General features: G+C 37.8%; 1 protein-coding gene and 1 pseudogene across 1 annotated transcript; both read left to right on the forward strand.

Annotated features, from left to right (window-relative positions):
- Nucleotides 1–9599, forward strand: part of LOC124864449 — a 35696-nt pseudogene extending 26097 nt beyond the window's left edge.
- A 2596-nt stretch (nt 9600–12195) lies between these two features.
- Nucleotides 12196–20229, forward strand: LOC124864448 (tRNA N(3)-methylcytidine methyltransferase METTL2-like). Its single transcript, XM_047359231.1, is given in 10 exon segments — nt 12196–12401; nt 14096–14184; nt 14403–14420; nt 14423–14658; nt 17790–17839; nt 17924–17984; nt 18063–18202; nt 18312–18418; nt 19588–19653; nt 19761–20229. Coding segments are annotated over 10 exon segments (1059 nt in total). The 5' UTR covers nt 12196–12249; the 3' UTR covers nt 19901–20229.
- Nucleotides 20230–20258: the final 29 nt, after the last annotated feature.

A 20258-nucleotide genomic window follows, 5' to 3' on the forward strand; every position in this document is an offset into this window, starting at 1 on the left:
GCAATTTGTATTTCGTAGTTTGTTTGACTAGCCTCACCCATCTGATTAAAACTGATGTAAGACACGAGATACTCTATGGCCAAGAATTACGGCGATATTGCCGATATATAGAGTCTTTCTCAATAGAAAGAATAACTATTAAACTTACTGCTACTTTGGGGGGGAAATAGATATGGATCATAGAGAACGTGTCACACCACAGCATGCTATTTTCAATGTTCCGTTTACAAAAAAAGACTGGTAGGTCATACCTCAAACAATGCTAAGCAAAAGTCCACAGCACCCTCCATCATTATTAACACAGCTTGCAAAGATACATAAAAAGGTTTGTAATAAAGGAATTTTTATCACAACTGTACAATTTCGCCATGCAAATAATACTTAAACTTTCTAATAGTATGAAGATTTTTTGTTTTTACCTCCCTTAGCATCTGTCTGACTGTGTGCAGAGACAAAATAAGGGCCCTTGTCCATCCATTTTGGTCAAAGTTCCAGTTAGGCAAGTGACTATTTTTGTTTAGCCATTTCCTGATTATGAAAATGAACACACATTTGCCATGACTCATGTTCTCCTCTCTTTCCCATTTTAAATGGATATTAGCATTTGTGTCAAATTGTATTTATAAGCCAGGAAAAAGAAAGCAATGGATTATTAATTCAAACTTCCTACACACACAAATACATACATTAAGTATGCTATAGTTGCATTTATTTTATAACTATTACTAGGACCAAAATGTGTAGCACCACTAGTTTTATAATTAAAAATAATTATTTCTAAATAGACGATTTTTTCCTATACTGAATAAAAGTACTTAGAGTGCTATGAAAAGTATTTGCCGCCTTACAGAGTTCTTCTATTTTTTGCTCTTGTCACACTTAAATGTTTAAGATCATTAAATAAGTGTTAATACCAAACAAAGATAACTTGAGTAAAATGCGTATTTAAAATTGTGATATTTATTTAAGTGAAAAAGTTACACAAACCACGCTGACCGTATGTGAAAATGTAAACCTAATAGCTGATTGTGCCACCCTTGGGGGCAACAACTAACATAAAGTGTTTTTGGTAACTGGCAGTGAGTCTTTTACATTGCTCTGAAGGAATTTTGACCAACTTTTCTTTGCAGAATTGTTACATTTGAGGATTTTCTATCATGAATGGCCTGTTTAAGGTTCTGCCACAATACTTCAACCGGATTTAGGCATAGACTTTGACTAGGCCACTCCCAAACCCTTTTCCTTTGTCTTCTTTGGGCAATGCGGGGGTGGACTTTCATGTGTGTTTTAAATCATTTTCCTGGTGTGTAACTAAAGTGCTCCTCAGCTTAAGGTCACAAACTGGTGGATAGATATTTTCCTTGGGGATTTTCTGGTAGAGAGCAGAATTTATTGTTATGTCATTTACAGTACTTTATTTGGTTGCCGAGGCAGCAAAACAGTCCAAGATAATCACACTACAACCACCACATCTGACGTTTGAAATTAAGCTTTTTCGTTGGTTTTTTTTTTGGTTTTTTTGGGAATGATTTGCTATTTTATCTAAGATGTAGCAGGATGCACACTTCCAAAATGTAGGAATCTGTGGGAACTCTCCCATGGATGCATTTTTTCCTAGTATCTGACTCATTGTTGAAGCAATGAACAATGTCCCTAACTAAGGAAAGGGAGGCTGGCAGGGCCTTAGATGTCGCTGATTCTTGTGTGACCTCCTGGATAAACTGCTGATGTATTCTTGGAATAATTTTGGTAGGCCAGACACTCCTGGGAACATTCATCACAGTCCCAATGCTGCAGAAATACCTTTGTGACCCTTTCCAGACTAATAAATATAAAGGACTTGTTTCTAATTTGTTCTTAAATGGGGGAATTGGGGCCTAATCATCAGGCTTTTTGAGGTATTTTGGCCTACTTGATGTTGTCAGACAAACAATTCTAAATTCAATTACATACATTCCAATTCAGTCCTCGCAAACACATACGGTGCAGACAAATTCCATTTATTATGCCAAATGGTAAAAGGATTTCTGTTTAAGGAAACACAATTGACAGCATACAGTCATTAACTTTGCAGAAATCCATCATCCTAAGCAAGCATGTGGTTACAGTGGAAAGGAACCCAAAGCAGAACCCAGCTCAGTGTTAGTGTCCATCCACCATGAACAACCGATAATTGAGAGGCCAGAGCAGGTGCACAAAAACACAGAATCAGGAGTTCTTTCTATGTTGGTATACAGAGTTAGAGTTAGCTACTATATAGAAATCAGGAAAACTTAAGCCACTCTAAAAACAGAAGCTTTGCCAAGAAGAGAGCCTTAAAAAGCTGTGCTTCCACCTCATGGACAAAAACCGGTAGCTGCTCTCATAGCAGAAAAGCCAAATAGCTTAAAACTGTACCAAATATTCTGCCACCGCTGTTAGTTAAGCTCCCATTTAAAAAAAAAAAAGTTTTTAAACCAGAAGTGCCAATAAACATGGGGAACCTTTAAACACAATTTGTTGGCACTAAAGCAGAATATATTTAATTTTACTTGCAGAGGAACCTGAAATAAAGTCAAAACATGATAGAACATTGTTGTTTGGACAGATTAGCTTAAAAACAAATCCTTTTAGCTCATCAAACATTTGAACTGATCTGGTCCAGTCTGTTTCTTTCAGATCATGGGAAGTGTAACTGTGGGTTCTGCCAGTGCGACGCTGGCTGGAAAGGAGAAAAATGTAACTGCACCACCCGCACAGACACATGCGTGTCCAGCTTGGGGCTGTTGTGCAGTGGCCGGGGTAACTGTGAGTGCGGGGTTTGTCAGTGCACTCAACCCGGTGCCTACGGAGATACCTGTGAGAAGTGCCCCACCTGCCCTGACTCCTGCACTATAAAGAAGTATGTTGATCTATGCAGCTTCACATGAATTTTTGTATTGACACATATCCTCAAATTCAGACTGTAACATCATTAAAGCTATTAGATCATAATGAGCATCACTGGTTACTTTGGGATTTAAATATTTTGTTCCTGCAGGTTCTAGATGTTGGTTTGGTGTAGAACGGTTGTTTTGTGTATTTGCAAATTTGCATGAGCAGCAGGTACTACAGGTTTAACATTTTATAAAATCATACTTTTTACAGATTTCACAAGATGGCATTAAAGTTATAATATCCATATCCCTGGGAACATACATGCTATAAGAATTGGTTTATTAAATAAGTCAATGTTACATATTAAGAGGAAATGTTTTTTTGGAGCATTGTGCAGTTCAGTTTTGTCTTAAAAATGTAACATGTTATGTTTATAGCTAACTAGAGTATATTACAATGATATTATCCACTGTGGTAAACATGTTCATGCATTACCATTATTAGATGGGAAAACCACACAAGTAATAAAAACCAGTCAATGTTCTCCATCTCTCCCGTCAGCTTTGTTTACATCTTCCACCTTGTCTGAGCGTTGGTGTCAGATGGGTTAGAAATGGGAGAGATCTGGTCTTTTCTACAAGCTAGTGTCTCTAAGCCTGCATTTTTCTGACTTCCTTCTCCTCGCAGGATGAAATGCAGATTATACATTCATCACTTTTGAGCAAGAAACTTCACTATCAATGCTTTGTAATTGGTTGACTATTGTGTTATGTTGGTGCTGCATGATTACCACAATTTGGTTTTTCATTCTCTATGCCATTGTACCCGACATGGAAATGAATATAAACAATTGCACAACATTGAGAGTTTGGAATTTTACATAAATATCTCTGTGTTAGATTTAATTATTTCTTTTATGAAAATTCCACCTGCTGCAACTACAGCAATGTGGTTTAAACTGTCTGGGCTGTGTAAAACTGGAAGTGTTATTGTGCTTGCAGGCAGTGTGTCGAGTGTCAGCACTTCAAGAGAGGACAGTATATCAGTGACAACAGCTGCAACAGAATCTGCAAAAATGAAATAAAAATTGTGGACAAGTTAAGTTAGAAAATAGATTAGAACTCCGGTGAGTGTTGAGAGCTTTCTCAGATCTCCTTTATGTGACCCTGGTCATGTTGAATTGTTGCATGCCTTTACTACTTACATAGATTGCATTGTATTATGGTTGAAGTATGTTGCTGACCTACAAAACATGTTGCCCCTAAGGAGAAACTTTCTGTTAGATAGCTTTTTATTACCCTTTCTTCTTCTTCTCCATCTGGCAGAATTACAAGAAGTCAAAGCGGTGAACTGCTCCTACAAAGATGAAAATGACTGCATTGTGCACTTCCAGTATTCTGAAAATATAATTGGCAAATCTGTCTTGTATGTGGTGAAAGAGCCAGGTAATGTGAAACTTTTTAACTTTAACTGGGAGGATAAACTATCAGTAAAATGGTACATTAGGTACATTATTGGTACAGAAGATTTTGTTCCTGTCAATTTTGGCAAGGCACAGTGTGTGCATTTAAAAAATGTGTTATTTTCTAAAGAACCCCTCTTGATGCCAGTTGCAAAGCTACACTGTGCAGCGCCACAGAAAGTCAAATACTGAGTATGATAGAACACTAATGATGATCTGAAAGTTTTAAACTGTTATTCTACAGAAACATCAATTTTTCTTCTGTCCCTAATGTTTAAAGAAATATTACTTTTGAAAAAAATTTTTGTTACATGTTTTTTTTGTATTTTATTCTTAAAATACATATTATTTATACTATCAAACCATTAGGTACCATCAACTTGGTAATATTTGCTTTTTAATCAATTATTTAGAACCCCAACCACTGCATAAGTGCTTATCCCCACAGTCATTTATGGAGGGAAAGTGCTGTACTTTGAGATTAAAAATAGTTTTTTCTGCCATTCAAAATGCACAAATTTATAAATAACTATCACATATATGACATAAATGACATATTAAAACAAAATGCAAAATTAATATTATTAAATACCTTCAAAACGTAGTTGTCCCCTGCAGTCATGTCACTGGTGTTACCATGCATCAAAAATATTTTATTTTGGAAAAAGAAATCAAACTGATGGCATCACTTGACTTCCTCTGACCTCTTTCCTGAAGATCTACGAAGAACTGCCATGGTAAAAACACTATTTTCAGTTTTCAGAAATATTCACATTTATCTCATGATTTCAAATAAAGCTTTTAGTGTGACCCACTTTATTGGCAGGGAATTGCAAACAAATTCAATGCAAAAGTATTAAACTACATAATTTAGTGAATTTATCATGATAGACAACATGTGGTTTCATGCTCTGTAGTAGCCATTTTTTTAAATGCATTTTTCATGAAAACTGTCACTGGTGTTACCATCACTGGTGTTACCTTCGTTATGGGTAACACCAGTGACAACCAGTAACAGCATCTACTCCAGATGTGTGGATACATTTTATTTAATGGTGTTTATTTAGTTTTTTTTTTTTTTTCTCTTTTGCACGAAATAAAAATAATTCATTTGTATAATTGCTGTTAATCCTTCTTTGGTCAGGTATGGCTAAATTGAGTGCAGCTGAGAAGCAGTGTCTTTATAGACAGCGGAGGGATGCTTATCCTGAACGAAGAGCAGAGTATTTAGAGAAAAGGAAGCAGAGCTATACCAGAGACATTGAAACAAAGAAGAGAAAGAGAATACAGGATTTAAGAGAAAAGGAAAAAAAGGGTAGAACGAAAGGCTTGGAGGCAGCGTCAGCAAAGATGCAGGCAGAGACAGGCCAGAGCAGGAGCAATGACCCGCCCATCATCAACAGATCCCAGCATTTCACAGTATAAGCAGAACTGTTACAAAACCAGAAATTAATATTGAAACTGGTAAAGCTTAATAATAAAACTGAACTGTATACATTACACATCATTTACATTATCTGACACATCTGAATTAGCTTGTCAGGCTATTTCCATTAATGCAATCTCACATTGACTTTCCTGCCATCTTTTCTTCACAGGCTTTTCCTCTTTCTCTTACATACACACACACAGACACACACAAAGAGACATATCAGCATTCACATGCACTGAAAAAAGACAGTAAGACACATTATGAAAATATATATTTTCAATTTACAGACAACTGCAACAAGGGAGGAGACAATGTAGGAAAGATGCACAGAAAAAAGAAAGGGAAATAGGAAAACTCAAAGATGAGATCATCAGATTGAGACGACGTTATGAAAAGATGAAGAAACAAAAGAGACGAATGCAGCATGCAAGTCTGGATAGTCCAGAAGTTAAAACACAAAGAATTATTCAAGGTCATAAAGTCAGCAGTGAAGTGAGGAAATCCCTGCAATGTCACTTTGCTGTTTTGGGAGCATTGAAAACAAATACAGAGGTTTGAAAAACACAAAATCTAAACAAAGTCTTGCACAGCTAGTATCGGATAAGCTAATAAAAAAATAATATGCAAAACATACTGCAAGAAGTTAACTGGTTGTGATTCTTGAAGAAAAACAAAGAAAACTGGCATAAAGAGACAGTTTTTCCTAAGGGATGATGTCAGCAGACTGACCACACGGAAGGGGGACACAGTAACGCTCAGGAAGGTTAAGAGACAGAGGAGACTCCTGATTCGTTGCTGAACCTTCACAAGAAATGTGTATCAGAACACCAACAAATTTCTTATGCCTTCTTTTGGCGTCAGAGACCATTTTGGGTGGTTCCACCAAAAGAGAGGGACAGAGAAACATGCCAGTGTAAGACACATGAAAATTTGCAGTACATGGTGGACAAATTATACAGACTCGGCATATCAGACTGCAAAAACTTAGAGGAAATGCGTGACAGCACAATCTGCAGCACCTCCAAGACGTGCTTATGGTGATTGTGAGGACTGCATGATGTCTACCTACCCTCTGAGCAATTTTTCCAATAGGGTGGTGAATCTAACCAGTGGTGCCAGGAAAAAGGTGTCCTTCTCAAAGCTAGATGGTGAGACAGAAATAAGTAAAATTACTGTCAAAAAAGATTTATGAATTCAGGAGGATGAGCTTGTAACCCAATTCCAGGACAGGCTTTTTCACTTTAGGAGACCTTTTCAATAATCATTTGTAATACAATGCATACACGAATATCAGAGAGAGCCTCACTGTCAAAGACTCAGTGATCCTTGTCGATTTCAGTGAGAATTATGCTTGCAAGTACTCCAATGAAATTCAGTCAGTATACTTTGGGGGTTCTTATCAGCAGGTGACCCTTCACACCGGAGTGCTTTACCTGGCAAACCAAGCCCCTACGCCTTTCTGTACAATCTCCCCCAGCAGAAGGCATGACCCTGCAGCTGTATGGGCTCATTTGGACCCTATTCTTCAGTTCCTGGCAAAGGACCACACTAATGTCCAAAACCTTCACTTTTTTAGTGATGGACCTGCCACACAATACAAAAACCGCTCAAACTTTCACATCATATCCACTGAACCACACCAAAGAGGTTTCTCAGTCGTGACATGGAACTTCTTCGAGCCAAGTCATGGAAAGGGTGCACCAGATGGAGTAGGGGCCACACTGAAGAGAACAGCTGACATGTTGGTTCGCCAAGGGAAAGATATCCCAGATGCACAGACCTTTTTCTGTTAAAAGACACAAGCAAAGTGAAACTGTTTCATGTAAGTGAGGGAGAGGTTAATCAGAGAGATGAACATTTAAGGCAAGTGCCCCTGTTCACCGTTAAAGGCTCCATGAAAATACATGAGGTCTTCAGCGTGTCTCCCAACATTCTCAAGTACAGGAACATAAGCTGTTTCTGCCGGGCTGCTCAGGGCGTGTTTGATTGTCCATGTCACAGACTACAGGAGGTTGCTCTTGTAGCAATGGAGGCAACTGATAAAACTTAGAGGAAATTTAGACCAAATGCCATCGGAGACCATCACATTGGACAGTGGTGTGTTGTACGTTATGATGACGAACCCTACCCTGGCATCAACCTGCACCTGGAATAAGACAACATAAAAGTCAAGTGCATGACTTTTGAATGGACTTAATAAGTTCTTCTGGCCAAGCCCCAGAGATGATGTCAGCTGGTACAGCGATGACCAGATCACGTGCCTGATTCCAGAGCCCCGGGCAGTCAATAAGCGTTCAGTCCAGATTGAGCAGCAGTTCTGGGATTTCGTCATGGGGAAGTTGGACAAGTGAAAAAAGTTGCCATGAACCATAAATTGTTCCATGTTTGTTGGTGGAAACCCGACCACTTTTCACTGTAGTAGTGAACAATTGAATCTTAATCTTAACTTAGTTAAACAGTTTAGTTGTTTGTTAATGGACTTCATGTGTTCTTAAAATGTTCAAGAACCTGTATGATGTAAAAGTTTATTTGTTTTAAAATGAGAATATTTGCTTTTGTCACTGGTGTTTCATTGTGTCACTGATGTTACTGTGAGATTTTCTGATGTCATGTTCATAAAATGTGTTATATTTCACATGATAATAATTTTACATCCATACATTTTGTTTCACTCATAAGGTAAGATTTTAAAGACAGTATCATTAATTGTTTATATAAGATTTTTCAACTATTTTTATTGTAAATACATGGTAGTGCAAATAAATGAAAGTTATTCAATCACACTTTTAACAAACCTTAATACATTGCATTGTCATAATTCTTGTCTGACTCTGACTACATGTGCTGACGAGATTGAGTCAAAATGTTTTATTAAAGCCTTAAATGTTAGGAAAAAAAGTGTGGTAACACCAGTGACAAAAACGTCGGTTCAGGTGGTATTTAGATAAATGTACCAAAGACAAACAAATTAATTAAGCTTTCATTTATGTGCATTCATAAGGTAAATGACTTATGTAACAATGTAGTACAAGTTTAAATGCTAGAAAAAAAAAAAAAATTAAGACATCTTGCCATTCCAAAAGTGGATGTTTCTGTAGAATGAGCCAAACTTCATGAGTATCTATTTCTTAGAGTGTCCCCAAGGTCCTGACATCCTAGTGGCACTCCTGTCAGTGGCCGGAGCCATTCTGCTCTTGGGTCTCGATGGCTTGCTCATTTGGAAACTGCTGGATACCATCTATGATCGCAGACAGTTTGCCAAGTTTGAGGAGGAGAGAGCCAAAGCCAAATGGGATGCGGTAAGCATGAAAGATACAAAAGCACTTAAAACATCTCATCTGAGGATCAAACGTTTGAATGCAGCTGTGCTAAATTCAATTATTTATTTGTTCATCTTCCAGGGTAACAATCCTTTGTACAAAGGAGCCACCTCCACTTTTACCAATGTAGCATACAGAGGAAACTAACGGCTAAATGCAGCAAGGAAAAAGCTCAGGGGTTTGGCGACACTGATAGAATGTAGCTGCACTGATAGTGATGGAAGAAGATCTATTACACTGTCATTAGACCAGCTACTGATGCAGAAAGGTAGTTGTGGTTGTCAACACTTCAATGTGAGGATTGTGGATAATGTAAAATATTACAAAACTGTTAGTATGAGTCCCAGGCTGCTCGCTCTAAGGCTTTAAGTGTCTACGAGGGTGTGTTTCTACATTTCGTATGTGGATTGAATTAAATTCTGATTTTCAGTTTACACTTAAGACAACAGATTTTTAAATCTTCCAGTTTGTGTTTTTGTTGACAGCTTCTCCAACTCTACTTTTGGTGTTGAGATTTTTTGTATTCATTTCCTACTTCTATTGTGAAAACCTTTGTCGGGGAAACTGAATGTAAAACAACTATAACTAATTATTGAACCTTTTTTGTTGCTGCAGATTTACAATGATATCTGGGGTCAGGATTGTATTGGAAATACAAACCTGCTGTAGACTAATATGTATTATGCACAAACTGTTTTTTGTTTTAGGCTTATTTTGTTGCTTTTTATATTGTATTTTTGTTTTGCATTTGCACAGATGTGCTGCATGGCACTGGACAAAGCCATATTGTATAGACTGTTAGGGAATTTTAAAATAATTTTAGAGTTTACATTTAGATAGCATTTGGGTGATATAAATGGGAGATAATGCTACAAACTGTGGTGCCTTTTGGTTTTACTGCTCTCTGTCTTTTGAACTGTGCAATCCACTATCTCACAATTGCCTGTCAAGTTTTTTTTTTGTTACAGTGGGCAAACTTATTACACCTGACCTCAATAACATTTTTGACTCATGATGTTTTCCTTCCAAAATGTCAGAGCCATTTTTTTAAGATCAAATCCCAGATATTGTTTAGGATCCATATTTCTGAAGTACAGCAATAAGCAACTTCTTAGCACAGAAACAGTCTGACTCTGTATGTTTACTTAATTCCAATAAACATTTTGGGAAATTCAGCAAAAGAGCTATTTTAATTTTTTATTCATGCACATGTTAGACTGATAATCAAGGTACAAAATGTGAGTTTTATGAACTTATTTGTCTGTGACATTTTGGCATTTACCTAAATCTATTATTCTATATAGTTTTTAAACATGTTCCCTCCAAAGAGGTAGAGAACAAGAAACCATTCTCTCAACATGCTGCACTTTCTTACAAAATAACTAAATGCTCAATGTCGCCAAAAAAAAAATGCACAACACGTTTAAACAGGAGAAACATCTCCACAGGAGGAAAACAAGAGCCTTTTCTTGGAACTACGGCAGAACATACTTGCCTACACAAGCAAACACTGTTTACATCTTCTCTCTGTTTGACATGTAGATAACATTGCAGACTGGCATTGAAAATAATCCCTGTAGATGTCTCCACCTAGAGTAGCAAAAATGGTAAAGCACACATTATGGTTTTCCCCAGAGTAAGGACGTAATAAGGAATATTTGTACAGCCCCATTCATACACAAGGTAATACAAAGTGCTTTACAGGAAACAAATACAACAATAAAAACACAAAATACATTAAGACAATAATAAAAAACTGTTATGCATCACATAAAAAGAAAGCAATGCTAAAATTGAAAAAATTGCACACCTGGTTGAAAGTAGCCAACAGTTTCTGCACATTGCAGGTTTTCTGGCGGTTGGTTCCAGGGATAGAGTTTCCATAGAAACTAAATGCTACTTCCTGTTGGTTAGTTCTCATCCTGTGAACACTGGCTGAGCACGTCTCTGATTACCTGAGGAGTCTACCACTCTGAAATTTAAGGTCCAAGACCCATAATTACTTTATTGACCACCAACAACATTTTAAGCCATCATTAAGGACTAAATGCAAATGATCCATTTCCTGCTGTTAGTCAGGACTCTGGTAGCAGTATTTGGTTGAGCTGCAGCTATCTGACTGATTTTTTTTTTCTTACAGAGGCCTGTATGGAAACCATTACAAAAATTTAACTTACTGAAAATAAAAGCATGCATACGTTTTGACTGGACGCCCTTTATTCAGGCAATGTTTTACAATGATATCTGACTGATTTAAAAGTTAAAATTAAGGTCGGAGTTCATTGAAACTTGGGGTTTTTTACTTGCTCTGTGGACTAGACCATTGCTTAGTGTCTATTGCTTAGTCCAAATTCCTCTTTTCAGACTGAAGTAAAGTTAGCATTTTATCTAAAACTCAAAGTAGAAGAGTAATGATACAGAGAATCCTAGTTTGTTGATGTCCAGTATAAAGTTTCCAAATAGGCAGCCTTGCCCACTGTGTTTTTGTGAATTTCAAAATCAGCACAGCCATCTATATTAACATTTTGCGAGTGCTCATGCCTCCATTTGCTGACAAGCTTTATGTAGATTTTGATTTCATTTCTTGCAGGACTTGGCACCTGCCCACACAGCCATAAGTATTAATACCTGCTTTAATAACCATGGTGGCCATGATTGGCCAGCAAAGTCAACTGAGCTAGACCCCATAGAGAATCCTTGGGGTAATACCAAAAGAAGACGAGACACCAGACCCAACAATGCAGCAGAGTCACAGGCTGATCACCTTTAGCCACACAACATTGATGTAGTGATTTAAGTGAAAAAATCCCCAACCAAGTATTTACACATTTCATTTAGATGATATTTTTATATTAAAAATCTCGTTTTTTTAAATCCTGTGTAATATTTACATTTCTGAGAAAATTATTTCATCAACTGTAAGCCATCACTATCAAAATTAACAATCACTGTATTTGTAATAAATCTATATATTAGTTTCATTTTAATAAAATCACTAAATTACTGAAAAAGTTAAGTTGTCCATAATATTTGAATTTATTGAGATAAAGCCGTGCAGTGTTAAAAAATAGCTCTAACTTTTCACTGGTATAAAATGTAAGTGTGTTTTAATTTTAATCCTTTCGGCTATTTTTCCGCTTGTCCCTGAATGCATCACTCCCTTCTGCGTCAGATCCATCATGGCGGCGCCCCGCACCGTGGACGGAATGGAGGCTGGAAACACTGAAACCGGCTTGACGCTGTCAAATTCTTCCTCAGGGGACCCAAAAAGACCTCAGTTCGGGACGCGCTTCCTTACAGACCCACGGCAGGTCTTCCAGCACAACGCATGGTCGGTACCGCAGATCCAAACAGGATGGAAAGGGTCCATGTGCATCTTTTTGGATGGATCAGACATTATTAATACTAGCTTTAGATTTTAATCTGCGCGTCATACTTATGTAATATTACACGTTTTGTGTTTTTTTTTTTACTGTGGCCAAGTGAGTCGAAATAGGCGGACAAGCCGGCCGACGTTTGCTCTAAAAACTACCTGGGCCCATACACGGGGCATTACGGGTACCGATGACGGTAAAAAAGGTCTCTGGATCTGACTGACCACTGCTGCATGGAATGAAAATGAATGTCATACTCGAATATTTTGTTAAGGAAAGAAAATTAAACATCATACCCGTTAAATATCAATGTTTTTATACCATACGTATTATTTTAACATAACTAGATTTTTTGGAGACTTACCCAGTTAAGTTAGCTCATAATGCTATTCTGAGAAACAGTTATGTCTCAATTTGAGGTTCTTTTATTTTAGCTACTGAGAGGTAAAGCAAAACTCTCTAAATATTTGGTAATTTTACTGGAGAGAAATCTTTGGTAGATATACTCCATCAAAGATTAATAAATGCCGTCCATGGCTCTTGGACCAAATATGGAGGAGCAGCTATCAGTGATCCTCATATATCTGGCATGCCATGGCTCTCCTGTCTGAAGCAGAACTGGGCCTGCTGTGGCGGGAGGATGCTCTCTCCCAGACAGGAAGAGCAACCAGGAATTATCCGGAGATCCTGCAGCCTTACTGGATGTAAAGTAGAATCTAAAGAGTTTTGTGTCGTCTCTCAGGAGCTAGAAGAAATAAAATCCTGTAAACGAGGCATAAGCATATTCCAGAATAGCATCATGAGCTACTTTAAGTAGGCATATCTTCAAATATCTACGGTAAAATTATTTATTCTGGAAAACCGTTCCTTAAGAAAAATCCAAAGAGTCACCTTTAAGAAGCTAGAAGAAATAAAATGAGACATTTTTAAATGGTAGAATGACATTATGAGCTGCTTTGATATCTTCAAAAATCAAGGTATGTGAAGGCAATAGGAATGTCCTAAAATAAAATTGATATTTGATGGTTATCCTTTACATTTTTCATATCCTTCCTTAATAAAGTAATCAAACATGATTTTTTTTTATTCTGGGTAGGTGTGGTCATTTGGATCCATTACTTTTTTGGGTCACGACACCTTTACTGCAGTGGTGGCACCCCTACTGCTCTTTTACCTTATTGCACCATGTATGGGTGATGCTATTTTTTATCAGAGAGCAGACTAAGGGCTAACTTCATCACAGTATTTTATTATAGAGCTGGTTGTTTCCGATTCTCTATAGATGATATTTGTCACAGATTACCAGAGACATCGTGACCAGAACACATTTAATAGTAGTTGAATGTATGATGTGCCAAACAAAAGAAAATAATTCCAGCAAGCCCTAGTTATCAAATGGCAAATGGTTGAATAATCATAGCATACCTAACTATTTGCCATTGGAATTTTAATTCAGAGTCAAACCTACAAACAGATCTAAACATAAAAATATGTAAAAACAACATGAACAATAAGTAAAGGGAAGTGAGCATATGACTTAACCTATTTGATTTTACATCATACCACATGAAAATGACTGACATGGATTTTTTTACTGTCAGTCACACCACTGTTTCATGAACTTTGGGTTTTGATGTTTTGTGGTCTCCAGGGACAATGTGGAGTGGACTGATGAGCAGGAAGAAGCTGCAAAGAAGAAGGTTTTGGAAAACAATCAGCCTCTGCCTCCAGAGAAACAAGGTTAGATTTTAACTCTGAAGAATAATAGCTGTTAATCTCTCCCAGAGTGACTCTACATGTTGCTTATTCAATACTTTTATGATAATATATATATTTGTGTGCAATAATTACTTCAGAATTATTATCATTATATTTTCCTTTGAGAAGGAGACACATTCTGTTGTATGAAGTGTGTTATTTTATGATTTCAATACCAGCTTCTGTCCTTTTACTTCCAGAGGAATACGACAGCCGGGCCAGTGGTTTTACACGATACACGAGAATCGTTTCTTCAAAGACCGTCATTGGCTCTTCACAGAGTTTCCAGAGCTGGCCCCACTGTGTAACCCGAACCATGCACTTCATCCAAACGCATTGGGCATGGACATCAGCCAGCAGGATGAGTTTGATCAAAAACAATGCAGGGATTTTGCAACTTTGTCTGACGACAACATTGACTCTCCAGGCTCCTCTGCAACATATCGCATCCTGGAGGTAAGAGATTATTCTAGGAGCAAGTTGGCCACATTTCTACCACAGGCTTTCTAAACTAACATTTTTTAAATACAGTTTTTATTTGTTTCAGGAAATTGTTAGATTTATAGATTCGTATTAATGATATTCTATAGATTCAAATATTAGATAAAAGAATACTGTTCCGGGTTTTATGTGATAGACCAATAAGAAATATTCCATAATTGTGAACTGCAAGAAAAAATATACATGGTTTTCGTGTGGTTTACACAAACTCTTTTACTTCTAATTTTCTAAATAAAATCCAGGGAAACCATTGGGCTTTAGAAGTTACCAAAATAGTTTAGGTGTGTGTTATTTACTCTCAGTATAAGTACAGCTATTCTGTGATGCATGGGACCCATACAGGGGACACAGAAAAGATGTGGAAGAAGGTGCTCAGGTCAAATGAGTCTAAAATGAAACGTTTTAGCTTAGATGCTGTGTGGAGAAATACTGGAACTGCACATCAGCTTGAACACAATGTTCTCAGCTTAAAACTGGATTGTGGCTGAATTATGCTGTGGGAATGCTTGTCTTTAGGGACAGGGAGGCTGGTCAGAGTTGATGGGAAGCAGGATGCAGGGTTTTTCAGGGAAATCCTGGTAAAACCTGTTAAAGGTTGCAAAAGAGTTGAGACTGGTTCAGAGGTTCCGCTTTAAGCTGAACAACGACTCTAAAAATACAGCCAGAACTTAATGAGCGCCATCCATGAAATCTTACTGAACCTGAGTTGTTCTGTAAAGAAGAACGAGCAAAACTCTCTAAATGTGCATGAAATCTTGTCCTGTAAATAATGGACTCTGGAAGCCTGAATATAAATGCACTCCACACTTTTCAGATAGTTTTTGTAAAATATTTTGAAAATGATGCATCATTTTCCTTCCATGTCACAGTTATGAACTGCTTTCTGTAGGTCTGTCACATAAAATCCCCCCAAAATGCACAGAGGTTTGTTGTGATGTGACAAAATGTTATGAAGTTAAAGCGCTGTGGCTGCTTTTTGCATGGCACTGTGTGTATTTGCAACTTTTTTACATTCATTGTTTATTGTAGTAGCATCATCCTGCATTGAAAAATTTCTAAAATCCAACCTTCAATTTGAGCCTTTTTATGAAGTGGGAGGGAAAATGTCAATTTTAACAAATACCGTATTTTCCGCACTATAAGGCGCACCAGATTATAAGGCGCACCTTCAATGAATGGCCTATTTTAGAACTGTTTTCATATATAGGGCGCACCGGATTATAAGGCGCATAGAATAGAAGCTACTACAGTCAAACGTTTGACTGGGATTGCGTTATGCATCCACTAGATGGAGCTGTGCTAAAGAGAATGTCAACAAAACAGTCAGATAAGTCAGTCAGTCAAACTTTATTAATACACTACAAACCAGCATTCTGATAACTCCATTCACTCTCATGGTAAGGTCTCCTCTACATAGAATTCTATTGAATAGAGCCAACCGCACGTTAGGAATGCATTGGAGTCTATGAAGTTGAAGTTGAAATCAAACGTTAGTTAAAACGTGAAAGGGAACTTTCCCCTGATTCAGTAAACACGTAAAAGAAACAGTTTGATGCACTAAATCAAACGTTAGTACTGTTAACCTTTCCTGTTTCTGTCCCCTGACCGTAGTCTGATGACACAGGGGAGACGCTTTCTCCAGGGCCGAAGTTACTAGTTTCCTCGGGGTTAACTCCCTCACTCATACGTTGCTGAGTTGAGCATGAAGAAACAGCATCAAAACACTGAGTTGTTGACGAGATTCGGGGTTCTTTTTAATGACTTTGCAGCACGTAAAAACACAGGGCTTACAGACTCATACACCGCTGCTCCGGTCGCCGTCTCTACCCACCCCACACACACAATAATACCGACGTCACTCCTTCACTCTTAATTCTCAGCTACGGCAGCACACAGCGCCACCTCTGTCCGGAGGAGTAATGTCAACATCTTCCATACACACACACGAAACATACACCCCACACACTGAGCTTCTAATCACATATAGTTCAGGCAATTCCTGCAACAGTACATTCAAACGTTATACACACACAACTAGGAGTAGGAGTAAGCACAGTACAGGTGTTTACCGCTATTACTTCGGCGACGCCCCTGACTACGGTAGCCGTAATGCTGCAAGCGGTGCGGCTTTGTAGTTTACCAGTCGTACTGAAACATTTTGACAGAGCGCCGTGTACAACCAGTATGGATCAACCAATTAACCAATTGATCCATATATAAGGCGCTCCGGATTACAAGGAGCACTGTCATTTTTTGAAAAAATTAAAGGTTTTTAAGTGCGCCTTATAGTGCGAAAAATACGGTAATTGTTTTTAACAAGATCACCAGTGCCACAATTATTGGTACTTCTAATTTTTCATATGAAGTAAATTTAACTGATCTTTCACATGAGATTAAGATTGATATTTTCTGTCAACAAACTGTGAGGTGGGCCTGAGGTAAAACGAGGGATGAACCTATTGGAAAGATCCTGATCTCCACTCTTAAGAATAGTGGGGTATCAGTGATGCAGTGGGCCTGCTTCTCATCCAAAGTCCCTGGGAAACTAGAGTGCATGACATCATTAACTTCATGAAATGCCAGGACATTTTATATTAAAAGCTTATGGCTGTGCTAGAAAATAAAAAATGGTTTGTCGGTGGGGCCATTGAAAATGATCCTAAACATATGGCCAAATAAACGCAAAATCAACCTCTTACTGTAGCCATCTCAGTCCCCAGACCCAAATCATGTGGGAAGAGAAGAGAGCCTAGGATGGGACCCAGCACCTGGGTCTTGTGAAATGTGTAAAAATTAGTATTTTGTTAACAATATGTCTTAACAAATACCTGGTAAATAGGATTTCATGTGAAAAATACTCCTTTTAACATTAGATTTATTTCGCTGAATAAATGTAATCCAAATGGAAGTTGGATTTTGTATTGATTTTTGATAGTAAGGTCTCCTGAACATTCAAACAGCAGACGCTTTAGAACAGAGCACATTTTACTTCATTTGTTGTTTCTGAAACGGTTAATTCTCCTGAAACTGTCTCAGCACATCTCTTTAAAAACGTTAATGTTACAATAAATAACATGTCTATACAGGTTGGTTGTGGTGTGGGGAACACAGTTTTCCCAATTCTCAAGACAAACAAGTAAGATCACTCAAGAAAATCACATGTTGACCCCGTGTTTGAAAAAGACTGAAGTCTATATAACTGCTGCTTTGCCTTTTGCAGTGATCCTGGACTTTTTGTTTACTGCTGTGATTTCTCCAGCACTGCTGTGGAATTAGTGAAGGTGAGATGTTTGGACTGATAAAAGAACAGCTTCTGCTGACCTTTAATATGTAACTGACTAAAATGTTCTCATCATCAGGGTAATCCAGAGTACGATTCGAAGCGCTGCTTTGCCTTTGTTCATGACTTGAGTGAAGTTGAAGCCGGCTTCCCTATCCCTGATGGAACTCTTGACGTTATAGTGCTGATCTTTGTGCTATCAGCTCTGCATCCTGACAAGTATGAAAACATTTTGCTTTGCCCCCTTTTGTCTTTTGATTGTTGCATACATGTTGCATTAGCTTTAATGTATTGCAGACATTGTGTAAGAGTTTCCCCTCCATCTCAGGATGCAGGCCTCCATCAGTAGATTAGCACGTCTGCTGAAACCAGGTGGCGTGATGCTGCTCAGGGACTATGGACGCTACGATATGGCACAACTGCGCTTCAAGAAAGGTCAGTCAGGCTGTGCGGAGGTTCAAAATGTCTTTAATTGCAACCAATTTCTCTTAAAACTACTGGGAAGACTTTGCTTTAAAATCAGTCAAACTCATGTTACAAATTGTTAGCCATAATTAATACAGAATGCCACTGTCAATCCGTCCGTGGCATCCGCTTATTCAAGATCGGGTCACGGGATGCGTGGAAAACCTCCAGAGGAAAGGCACTCAAAAGGCATCCTGGTCAAATGCCTAAACTACCTCAACTCCTTTTGAGGTGGAGGAGCATTTGCTTTTTGGCTCAGCTCCTTTCTACCCGGGGGGAGAGGAGCAAAACCTGCAGGACGGCAAACAAGGCCCCGATCCGTCTATCCAGCTCCAGGTGACCCCTAAAGCACAGGGAGCAATTTCTCTCTTGTCAGTTGAGAAAACGCCATTCAATTTGTTCTGCTGTTTTGTTCTAAATTGATATGTAACTGGATAAAAAATACCCTTACATCAAACTAACGTCTGATTACGTTTGTTACTCAGAGATGTCATAGAAGGCTTTAGTTTATAGAACAGAGTATTGCTAAGCACGACTGACGTGTTCAGCTTACGATAGTCTTTTTTCTGTGTGTTTTTTCGCATTTGTTCTTCAGTCGGGTTTCCTTGTAGTCTGGGACCACTGCATACATTTCTGCATTATTTAGTCAAATAATTTATTGCTATTCTTACTGTGTATCATTAGTCCCTGTAACATCTGTGACCATTGCCTTCACTTTGCAGAAATAATAGTTCTGTGTTTTTCCATGTTTTAATAAAACTGTTAGAAGGTAATAATTTGTTTCCTGCTGTTTTGTTTTTTTTCTAAGGATAATTGTATTGTTATAAAGGAGAAACACTTCTTGGTTGTCATTTACCTTCAAACCTTCTTTTACTTTTAGGTTACCTTTAAAAGAATATTTCAGATTTTTTTTTGTTGGCCTCTTAAAACACTATAATTCCTTAACATTTTAGGACAAAGTGAAAATGCCTGCTTGAATTTTCTGAGCAATATTGCAGACTACATTTAATAAAATCCATCCATTTTCTATGTCCCCTTCTCCTTGAAGCCAAATCTTGAAATGTTTTGTGAACTATTTAGACCGTCATGAGGTAAAGATAAACTATGTAACTGGTTGTGTGTTTTTCTGTTTTTTTCAGGGAGATGCCTCTCAGAAAACTTTTACGTCAGAGGGGATGGAACTCGAGTGTATTTCTTTACTCAGGGTGAAAATGACTGTTCATTAAGTTTTATTTTTTCCCTTTATTTTCCCCTACTGATTTATTCTTTCAACATGAATATAATCACGTTTTTGTGCCTCTTTGTGTTTTAGATGAGCTTCATGAGCTGTTCACCGAGGCCAGACTGGAAAAGGTGCAGAACCTTGTGGACAGGCAACTCCAGGTGAATAGAGGGAAACAGCTCACCATGTACAGGGTTTGGATCCAGTGCAAGTACCGCAAGGCTTTGTGAGACGAGGAAAAATCTCACCTAAAATAACAAAGATTGCCGTTTTATCCGGAAGACATTCGAAACAATGGGATAGTTGAATGGGTTCTTCTTAAACTGGCTGCCATAAAGCTGATGGACCTTTTTTATTTGCACGTTTATTTGGCGAGAGAGTCCCCAAATGGATGACTGTTCTGCTGATGAGTTGTGTAATTGAAAATGGACTGGTTGCCTCTGTAAAACGGTTTCGATTGGTTTTAATCTGTACAGTTTCCTAAATAAATTGCATGATCTTTTTGTATATGATCTTTTTGTACATGCTAAATTAAAACTGTTTTACTTAGTACGGAAAATCATGTACGTTTGAATTAATGTTGATCTT

The sequence above is a fragment of the Girardinichthys multiradiatus genome, chromosome Y, assembly GCF_021462225.1.
Source record: "Girardinichthys multiradiatus isolate DD_20200921_A chromosome Y, DD_fGirMul_XY1, whole genome shotgun sequence".
Lineage (NCBI taxonomy): Eukaryota > Metazoa > Chordata > Actinopteri > Cyprinodontiformes > Goodeidae > Girardinichthys > Girardinichthys multiradiatus.